The sequence below is a fragment of the Trachurus japonicus genome, chromosome 23 (genome assembly GCF_045865225.1).
Source record: "Trachurus japonicus isolate A0001 chromosome 23, Traja_1.0".
Taxonomy (NCBI): domain Eukaryota; kingdom Metazoa; phylum Chordata; class Actinopteri; order Carangiformes; family Carangidae; genus Trachurus; species Trachurus japonicus.
In genome coordinates this window covers 14,273,288-14,283,622 of record NC_140929.1, presented here as the reverse complement: position 1 = coordinate 14,283,622, position 10,335 = coordinate 14,273,288, and the positions used below count along the sequence as shown (strand labels likewise).

The following is a 10,335-nucleotide window of genomic DNA, read 5'->3' as shown; positions in this document are numbered from 1 at the left end:
GGTTTGATTTACCTTCGTCACATTTAAAGTAAAATAGGCTACTGCACTTGACTGTCACTTGAGTGGTACACGTTTTTTTTCCCATCGACATTTTGCACAAACTCATAGCCTGTAAACTGGTGTGACCGGTGTGACTGTGACAGAAGTGTGGACTCCAGTTCACCCGAATACAATAAACAAGACCTTATTAATCGATCACGGACCACGAGGTGTCGGTGCTGCTGAGCTCTCTGTCTGTCTGTTGTCTCCGCTCGGCTGTCTGTCTATCTGTCCGACCACACTCAGGCTCCGCTCGTCCTCTGCAGAAATGGCAACAACAGTGACTCTGAACACCGGTGCACAAGTGCCCATCGTTGGACTGGGGACATGGAAGGTGCGTTTTGTTTTGTCTTTTGGTCCTCTGCTATCCGACCTAGCATCAGTTGTAGTTAACTTGTGAGGTAACGTTAAGCTAGTTAGTTAGCTCGACGCGCCGATAGAAACGACACGGACGCGCCGTAAAAAAAACAACAACAAAACTTTCTTTAAAACACCTGCTAATATTTCACGGTGTATTAACACTTTTACATATGACACTATACCGCCGGTTGTCGTTTGCAGTCAATGTGTTAATACAGCACCACCCTGTGGGATTAAACTCTGGAGTTTCTGGAAACATGACTTGTCCTGCAGAGTCAAATTACAGCGCGTTGACGGATCTCTCACCTAACCTGTTATTGTGTCACACATGAACATTAAGGTTTTGACATTGCATGGTGCTCTATTGCTTGTTCAGTTGTAATACAGTTGTAATACAGTATCAGACAGTTACCCAGAGCAATGTTCAAACTGTAGGCTAATGTCCCTAGAATTGAACACAGTGCTATGCAACTTGAATGTGCATGCTTATTTAATCTGTGAATGTTTTATGCTGCTGTTTGGACTGTGATACAAGTTGTACGTTTGTATCCAGTGCTACAGTGAGACACTACTGTATGAGTAACTAGTCCTGTCTTTTCAGTCTGAACCCAATAAGGTCCTAGAAGCTGTGAAATCAGCCATAGCAGCAGGTTACAGGCACATCGATGGAGCGTACATCTACCACAATGAGACGGAGGTAGGAGAGGGAGTTCAGGCCATGATCAAAGACGGTGTGGTTAAGAGAGAGGATCTCTTCATAGTGAGCAAGGTGAGTTGCTGGTGAATATGTATGTTGTCGTATTTCCTCCCACAGATGCGCAGAAGAACATTGAATATGGTACAGTACAAATATCAAAATCAAAGTGTTGTTGTTGATTGAGATGTCTGCTCATTGTGCCTCTGTCTTTTCATCTCATAGGTGTGGTGTACTTTCCATGCAAAGTCCCATGTCAGAAAAGGCTGTGAGAAGACTCTCAGTGATCTTAAACTGGACTACCTAGACCTCTATCTAGTGCACTGGCCCATGGGTTTCAAGGTAACACATTTATCATGGTTGATTCTTAGTGTAAGCAGTCACCATCTTGAATGCCCATGTGCTATGCTGTCTGTTTATGTTTTTAATGAAGTATGAGGTTCATAGTAACAGCTTCAGGCTATTATTCTATTCTCATGTCACAGTCTGGCGGGGAGGACTTTCCTTTGGACAGCAATGGAGAGACCATCAATGATGATACTTACTTCCTGGAGACATGGGAGGTGAGTGAAACAGACGAAACCACGCAACCTCACCGCACTCACCTCTCAGATCAAAGGTGAAACTGGTGAAACAAGCTTTCAAGTTTTTGTTTAGTTTTTTTGTGGTTGAATGATTTTAGGGTATGGAAGAGCTGGTGGATGCTGGTTTGGTCAAAGCAATCGGCGTCTCCAATTTCAACAAAGAGCAGATTGAAGCCATTCTCAACAAGCCGGGCCTCAAATACAAGCCTGCCAACAACCAGGTACGTTAAATGATTTGTTTACTCAAGCAATGTCACCTTGCAGCGATATACAGTAGCTGCTTGATACACATGATACATTAGTAACAAAGTGACAACACTGTTTCTCCTGGTAATTAGTCACAGCCAAACAAAGCCTCTAATCCACTGGTTCATCAAAAAGGTTAATTACAAAATGTTTTCTTTGACAAAATTTGACAAATCAATCATGAGCCTTATAAAGAACAACATATCTCTGCTTTTCCTGCTATATACCACATTATTGATGTATTACTCAGTAAATTGATTATAAAGGGTTATTAAAGATAAATGAGATTTCTGTGGAAAGGGAAAGTTTTAAAGACAGCTTGGGTTTGATCCTCTTCTTACTTACGTAACTACAACAAAAATATTAACAAATACACTTTTATCCGAAAACTGTTTGTCAAGTGGTTTTCTTGCATCCATTTTTATACTCAATACAGCCCTCATTTTAACACAACATCCCATCACTACTGGTAACTATAGAGATATCTTGCGTAAGCAGCCATTTTAGATGTAATACGTTTGTGTCCGGTCTTCTGAGGAGATGTGAAGAAAACAGATACATTTTAAGAGCTCTGTTCTTTAAGGGCAAGAGGCCATAATGGCATTATCTGTCTCCTGATATCAGGTCTAAGAAATAAATGACCTGTTAAGTCCTAATGGGCCACAGCAGCTTCCCCTCAGGCAGGGACAATTAGCTGAGGTGACCTTATATTTTTGCTGTTTTTCAAAACCATTGTTCACCATTAACGTCTTATTTTGGCTGGTTGTGTTGTATATTAAATTACGGCACTCTTCCTCTTCTGTCCTTTATCACTGCACACACCAAACATGGAACAAAAGAGTAGAACATCAATAAATTTATCAATTATCAAATGATACCAAATAAACATAGCAACCATACAAATGTCCCCTTGTGCTTTTTTTTTTGAGCCCATAGTGGATTATTTGAAACTATATTTTCCAAATCCTGTCCTTGCCCTAAGCAGGAAGTCATAAATTGGTTAAAATTAAAGAATTGAATTTTGGTAATATAACAAAGTATAAAGTGAACAGGAAAGGAATCCACTGAATAGGGATTGTATTAGACATATTTACAAGTCTAGACAGTTATACTTTGTTAAATCACCACTGTACCTTGTAAGTAAATCATTTCTGTGCATTTAAGAAAAGAAAAACTTCATAAAAACAGGATATATTGATGGCCTGAATAAAATGACAAATGGTTAACCTGCTTGGTATTCATGGTTTCTGCAATGCTTACCAAATATCTGTGTGTTTGCCGCACCAGGTGGAGTCCCACCCATACCTGACCCAGGACAAGCTGATCGACTACTGCCACTCTAAGGGCATCTCAGTGACAGCCTACAGCCCCCTGGGCTCCCCTGACAGACCCTGGTTCGTAAACACAACAATCAGAGTCATCGCAAGATAACACACAGTATTTTCTACAATGCCACAAAGTGGTCAGTTGTCATCGCTTTGGTCAGTTTCAACTTGTGACTGCTGTTCCTCTTTATCTGTTTAGCTGGTATCTATGTGGCACATTGTGTCACGATTTTCACATTTTGAGTACATGTTTCATAACGGCCCACCTTGTGGCCGAGTTTGATTCATAGTACAGCCTTTTCTAACATGTTTCCATTATTTTTGTCTGCCGTTGCAGTTCTATCCTGTTAATATTCAATGTCTGTGAGTCCTTTAAATGGTCAGAGAGATGTATTTCAATTGCAGGGCTAAACCAGATGACCCATCACTTATGGAGGATCCCAACATAAAGGCCATTGCAGAGAAATACAAGAAGACACCTGCACAGGTACAGCATACATACACACACACACACGCACACTATCTTAAACAGATTAAAAGTGTAACTGGACTGAACAAAGCTTTAATGAAAAAGAATGCTTGTTCCTCTTTTGTATTAAAGTAGGGCACACAGATCATCAGACTGTGTGACTCAATCACAGCGGTATCGTCATACAGGGAACAACATACACTTAAAGTTGTGACCCATGATCACGTTCACATGTTTACACCCTTCCTCCTCCCGTGCCAGGTCCTGATCCGCTTCCAGGTCCAGAGGAACGTGATCGTGATCCCCAAGTCCATCACGCCTCACCGCATTCAGGAGAATTTCCAAGTAATTAGCTTTAGACAAATTGTTGAAATATTTTCTGGGATTATCCTTCACCCTGCATTACTTGCTTTCTCTTTTGGCTCGTGCATGAAAAACTGTTGTTTAAATCGTTGCAGGTGTTTGACTTTCAACTAACTGATGAGGAAATGAAGACAATATTAGGATTCAACAGGAACTGGAGAGTCTGCCCCATGCAGTGGTGAGACTGTGTATCATTATGCACATTTTTGTGTTTTTGTTACACCGCTTAGATCATGTTGTGTGTCGGACAACAATATTTTCTATCCCTCTCTTTACAGGAGCACAAAACACAAGGACTATCCATTCAATGCTGAATTCTGAAAAGAAAGGTGCTGATTCTCCACAGGTTTACAGCGGGAGCTGGGTTTGCTTCTCAACCTTTTAGACTGTTTGCATTCTGTTGTCCGGAGCAGTTTGAACTGCTGATGTGACCTTGCATCAGAATTTTGTTTTCATGCATTATTTCTCAGGAAACAAAAAACAACTACCTTTGTTCCTTGACTCCATACTGTGATACAGTGTTACATGCACTCCAAATATGAATTTACACTCAACGCTTTGAGCTTTGCACTTAGATACCAAGTTACTATTTTCCTTATATGGTCAGTGTTACAGTTTTACTCAGAAAAAAAGGAGTTGCATAAAGTTTTAAGTTACTGACTATCCAGTATTTGTGCCATATACAATACATATTTTAGATTTTAATATGCAAGTAACAGTTCCAAGTAATTTACGCTTGTAGTGTTACATGTCAGAGGAAAAAACATAGTATTGGCAATTCTCATTACCAAACTGAAAGGTCAAACAAGCCAAGTCAAGACATATTTTTATAGCCCAAACGTGATACAACCAGTATCATACATGAAAACACTCCTTGTTTTATTAAATCATGATTTCTGAGGGTTTAGTGCCTTAGGATATAACTTGTTACAAAATAATAACCACTGTCGTCTCTGAAATGCAGAACACGTTTTGTCAACGAGTAACCTGTGAGTCATGTGTGGCACTTTGTGGTCATGTGTGTTGACCCTGTTACAAAATAATCACTTGCACTTCCCATGTCAGCTGCTTTTGTAAAGCATCAACAATAAAAGCCTGTGAGGAGAAAATAAAACAATGTTGTGTTAGTTTTCTGTTCAGCTGGGTGGTGGTGATTCCTCACACATCCACTAGAGGGCAGAAAAGCCAACAGTGGGATCGAGGTGGGTGAGTGAAAGAGCTGCACATACACTAATATTCATCTCCACAGTAAAATGTAGTATTATATTGAATTGTGGATTTTAAAAAATACATATGTACTTTGCTTCCTATACTAGTTAATGTTTAAAAGTATCATGACTATTGTTATTCTTACGTGACAGGTGTTCATATTGTGACAAACGTTATGTAACAGTCATCTTAATGAGACTGTCTATGACGAGCATGATGTGTGAACAGCAGGGACTATTTATTACCCTTTTGTTAGGCAGGAAATTGAGTGTGCTCAAGGACAAAGTCAAAATAACCTCAGGTGTGAGTCAGCAAGAGCTGAGATTCAAACTAACATCATAAAGACAAAGGATCCACATCACAGCAGGTTTATTATAAGCTTATCTCATACAGAAAGACAAAAACTGTTACACAAGGAAGTAAAAACAAACAGTCATTGTCAGTACAGGGGATAAACGGTTTAAATATGCAATGAAAATGAAATAAAACAGTAAATGTGGACTAAAATTAGGTTGAATACTAGTCGTTGTCAAACCCATTCTTTGTGTCAGTTAAATGCTGGTGCTTTTTGATACAATTGAGTTAGTTTTCTAGAACAATGAGTTTTATTATGATAACACTGATCTGAGCGGCCTTCATGACTTAAAGAATTTCTGCTTGACAATTTGTTTTAATTTTACTGATGACTGCTATCAAGCATTTAATACAAACTCTCTTTCTTTCATTTTCTTTTTGGCCAAGGATACATAAGATACACAACCTCCAGCAAAAGCTTGATAAGTAGAAGTAACTCCTCTGCATCTGACTTGATAAGCAAGCAAGTCCACAACATGTGGACCGAAGAAAACGACTTCTCTGATGAGTCAGTATTCTGCATTAAGGGGGAAGTCTTTGTGGTTTGAGCCCCTGTAGGAAAAATAAGAAGGTTCAGTTTGTTAAACTTAACTTAATTAATAATGTAATCTGTTTCTCCCTTCACACCATTGCCTTCCTGTCACCTCACCATTGCATTGAGAATCCCCTCCAATTCCTGTTTAAGCCCAGCAGGGTCTTCATGTCTTCTTCACTCAACTCAAAGTCAAACAACTGAAAGAGAAGGAACAACGCCTTAGACAAACCACACACAAAAATTACTAATATTGAAATTAGAAGTATAAAGCTCATAATCAGAATATGAAAGCACCAAAACTGTCTAGATCTGAAACATCTGGGTTGAACACACAAATTCAGCTTCAGAAACTCAGATCGATATACCTGGAAATTTTCCTTGATCCGATGCGGTGTTACCGACTTTGCAATGACAATCACGTTCCTCTGGATGTGGAACTTGATGAGAACCTGGCATGAAAACCACAACATTATCTAAGCAATAATCAGCCACCACCCACAACATGTTTGTGTGGCTACATTTTTGGTGGATCACCAAATACTAGTAGGATATTGTGTTTAAACTCTCGTGCTTGGCGGTTTGAAAACAAACCATGTCATCCACCACATGACAGTGCTGGTTTTTCTTCCTTGCTGTCTTCTGTTATATAAATGATTGCATAATTTCAGACAAAGCAGTTATGTCCATATTGGGCATTTCCTGTGTGCACCCGTTGACCGACACAAATCATCATCACTACAGTACAAGATCTGTTCATTTGCTTGGCTGTCCGCTCGTGCTACTACTACCTGATGTGTGATCTACAAGTAACCAACACAAGTATGGAAGCTTGAAGTAGCAACTAGTATGTGCTCATTTACATTTCATGGTTCAGTTTTATGGGAATGAAATAGTAGTCAACAAACTTAGCTTCATGGTCCATTACAAAGAAGTCGTCCTACCTGTGCTGAAGTCTTGTTGTGCTTCTCAGCAATGGCTTTGATCTTAGGTTCCTCCAGCAGAGATGGTTCATCAGATGAAGCCCTTGTATAAATTAGACCAGAATAGCATGAGTAACACTTTATATATCAAATCCAACATTTTTCTTTGAGTGCTGTGTGCAAAAAGTGGCATTTCCTCTCACCAAGGTCTATCAGGGGAACCGAGGGGGCTGTAGGCCGTCACTGAGATGCCCTTTGAGAGGCAGTAGCTGATGAGCTTCTCTTGGGTCAGGTATGGGTGGCACTCAATCTGGGGAAACAGATGCCTTAGCTTTTAGTTCCCTCTTGTGTTATTTTGCAGTATATACACACTGATACATGCTGGGGATCATGTTTGTTGTACCTGGTTGTTGACTGGCTTGTATTTGAGGCCTGGCTTGTTGAGTACAGCTTCAATCTGATCTTTGTTGAAGTTGGAGATACCGATGGCCTTGACCAACCCAGCATCCACCAGCTCTTCCATCGCCTTAACCACAACCAATGATACCTCTGTTAGATCACAAGGATTGGATTGTCAATTTGTAATTTAGCACCATGGCACTTGAATTACCTCCCAAGTGTCCAAGAAGTTGCTGCCATCAGAGATGATCTTGCCATTCTCATCTACAGGAAAAATGTCATCACCTGGCTACAGTTGAAGAAAAATAAAAGTTGTCAGACATGGAGTTGGGTAGAAATGATAAACACAGAAAAATGTTGGTTTGAATTTATATTTTTAAGATACATTATGTAACCTAGTGGCATTAAGGGCAAATCAGGCCAGGTGACAGGACAGTGATGTGCAAACCTTGGTTCCCATAGGGAAATGCATGAGGTAGAGGTCCAGGTAGTCCAGTTTCAGGTCACTCAGTGTCTTCTCACATGCTCCCCTCACCAGAGATGGAAGGTGGAAGGTGCACCACAACTTAAACAGGTAAAATCAGACTTAATGTGGGTGTGATAGCAGTGATGCTGTAGTATGAGTGGGTTGAATAATAAATAGTAACATAATTCCAAGCACAACACTGTTACCTGGACTAAATCTCAGCTAAAAACTAAAAAATGTCTATATGTTAGCTTAGATTTTTTTATTTCCAGGTTGTCTGTAACTCACAACCTCGCAAAAAAATGGATTACATGTATACAGTTTCTTTAGTGTTTAAGAAGCACCTATGGCATCAGCTGCAGCATACCTTACTGACAATGAATAGGTCCTCCCTCTTCACCACTCCTTGATCAATCATGGCTCGGACCCCAGCCCCAACTTCTTCCTCATTTTTGTACACATAAGCGCCATCGATGTGCCGGTAACCAACTCTTATAGCCTCTTTCACAGCTTCAGTGACCTGTCCCTGTTCTGCCTGTGGAGGCAAGGGGACATAAAAAGAAGGAAATTGCAGATGAGAAATGGATAAGTTAGACACACTGGCAGTGATGGAGGTCTTTGGTATGTTGCTGCAGCTTTAAATCAGTGAAACATTAATGGAAGAGGTTAGTTGTCCTAGTCAATTCAACCAGTTTAAAACATTCCTACACTAATCTTTCCTGACAAAGGTTAGTCTGAGGTAACATGTTAATATTTACCCTGCTGTGAAGTGTCTGTCAGTGAAATGAAGCATGTCACTGAACTGCAGTTGCACTTATTAAATACAGAAGTAATACTATACTCTGCAGGTACGGTGGATTTGGGCGGCAAAGCTGTTGATTCATTACATGAAAAACACATAGCACAGTTAATCCAGAGCTAAAGCTAAAACACAGTTTCCACTCAGCTGTGTTATCTACCACATTCTGAGGCAGGGTCAACCAGTCTGCAAAGTACAACATTGTTCAGCCTTACCCTCCATGTTCCCAGACCAACAATAGGCATCTTGGCTCCATTGCTGAGTGTAACTGCAGGTATCATGCTGAAGATCTTTGCAGTTCTCAGTCTCGCAGGATCAATCGACAAGCAGTTTTTCGTGCAAGTGGACTGTTACTCCGCTGGACTCGGAGGGGAGGCTGGGCTGTTGTTAAAAGAGGAGGGGTCAATGGGCAGAAAGAGTCTGTCTGGGTTTGATTAGTCACGTCTTCTTTGAAGGCCTTGTAGGCTGCTCAGATCATGGAGATATAGAGACAAGAGGCACCACAGGAGGGGTGTAGCACACAAATGGTTAGGTTTATACAGGGTGACATCTGTTTCAGAAATTAGAAAATACCTGCTTTCATGTATACTGACAAGTTGGAAGTGATGCATTGCTCTGAGGTGACATGAGGCCTTTCTCTGAGTCATGCGCTGTTCTGTTTCTTAAATTTTGAGTGTTGCAGAGTTGAGACATTTATCACCTACTGAAGTAGGCCACACATACACTGTAAAACAAGCTAATTTAAATGCATTGATCTACATCCAATGTGTTTTTATGTCTTTTTTACTCATGGTCCACCCCTACAGAGGTGTTTCTATTTGCTATTTCTGTGGTTTCCCATCTACAGAAAAGGAGAGATGTCACTATATGACCTGGATGCAAATGGATTTCCATTTTCATTTCACTTGAATATCACACTAATATGTAGAATATTATAATGCTGTTGTAGAATATATTATTTTAACATAGTCCCGTTTTCACTTCTGTACAAAACAAAGGAAACATGAAGTGTTCAAATAAATGCATCCTATAAGTAGATTGATATCATGGACATACTCCCAGTTTTAAATATCATCTCTGTAAGGAAAGTACTCCCTCTACTGGATGTTATCCTGAACAACAACTTTCTAGAATATCTCTTAGCACTATAGTGACAAAACACTGTTTTGTTTCACTGATGTGGGCCTGACGAAAATAACACAAACTTTTACTTTTTTCATTGGGACCTGGCATCATTTATTCCCTCCTGCTGTCATCACCAATAGAACATTTTGTTCTATATACATGTCATATTTAATATACTGCGATTTGAGAAGCTTGGAAACTTGTAATGCCTATTCAAATGTCCCAGAAGCATGTTAACTTCCTGTTTAATGTTATATTTGGATTATGATTAAATAAATGTTTCCTATTATTAACTCCAGACAATATTCTAATCAGCATTTACACATATATTCTATCATATACATTTTAATATTAACATTGCCTAAAACAATAAACTATGCATCTGATTAAGATTAACTAATGGATGCACTACTCTTTTCTCTCACAATAAGAAAAACACATGCATTCA

General features: G+C 39.7%; 2 protein-coding genes across 2 annotated transcripts; one reads left to right on the top strand and one right to left on the bottom strand.

The window, feature by feature from the left end:
• Window positions 1–244: 244 nt before the first annotated feature.
• LOC146962707 (aldo-keto reductase family 1 member B1-like) lies at window positions 245–5,197 on the top strand. The gene is made up of 10 exons (XM_085768732.1): window positions 245–373; window positions 1,001–1,168; window positions 1,319–1,435; window positions 1,579–1,656; window positions 1,776–1,898; window positions 3,211–3,317; window positions 3,654–3,735; window positions 3,979–4,062; window positions 4,176–4,258; window positions 4,359–5,197. Exons 1-10 carry the CDS (start codon window positions 308–310, stop codon window positions 4,399–4,401), a joined length of 951 nt encoding a protein of 316 aa, XP_085624858.1. The 5' UTR covers window positions 245–307; the 3' UTR covers window positions 4,402–5,197.
• Window positions 5,198–5,958: 761 nt separating this feature from the next.
• Window positions 5,959–9,161, bottom strand: akr1b1.1 (aldo-keto reductase family 1, member B1 (aldose reductase), tandem duplicate 1). Its single transcript, XM_085768733.1, has 10 exons — window positions 8,978–9,161; window positions 8,331–8,498; window positions 7,946–8,062; window positions 7,709–7,786; window positions 7,502–7,624; window positions 7,302–7,408; window positions 7,120–7,201; window positions 6,544–6,627; window positions 6,293–6,375; window positions 5,959–6,195 (listed from the first exon to the last, which is right to left on the bottom strand). The coding sequence occupies exons 1-10, from the start codon at window positions 9,041–9,043 to the stop codon at window positions 6,153–6,155; spliced, it is 951 nt and encodes a 316-aa protein (XP_085624859.1). The 5' UTR covers window positions 9,044–9,161; the 3' UTR covers window positions 5,959–6,152.
• Window positions 9,162–10,335: the final 1,174 nt, after the last annotated feature.

Bases quoted from the DNA above. Each gene is read 5' to 3' on its own strand.
- LOC146962707 (XM_085768732.1), top strand. From the start codon at position 308: ATGGCAACAACAGTGACTCTGAACACCGGTGCACAAGTGCCCATCGTT. The intron at 1,169-1,318 runs GTGAGTTGCTGG...TTCATCTCATAG, and splicing joins ATCTCTTCATAGTGAGCAAG to GTGTGGTGTACTTTCCATGC. The intron at 3,736-3,978 runs GTACAGCATACA...CTCCCGTGCCAG, and splicing joins ACAAGAAGACACCTGCACAG to GTCCTGATCCGCTTCCAGGT.
- akr1b1.1 (XM_085768733.1), bottom strand. From the start codon at position 9,043: ATGATACCTGCAGTTACACTCAGCAATGGAGCCAAGATGCCTATTGTT. The intron at 8,063-8,330 runs GTATGCTGCAGC...TACCTGTTTAAG, and splicing joins ACCTATTCATTGTCAGTAAG to TTGTGGTGCACCTTCCACCT. The intron at 6,628-7,119 runs GTAGGACGACTT...TTTTCATGCCAG, and splicing joins ACAACAAGACTTCAGCACAG to GTTCTCATCAAGTTCCACAT.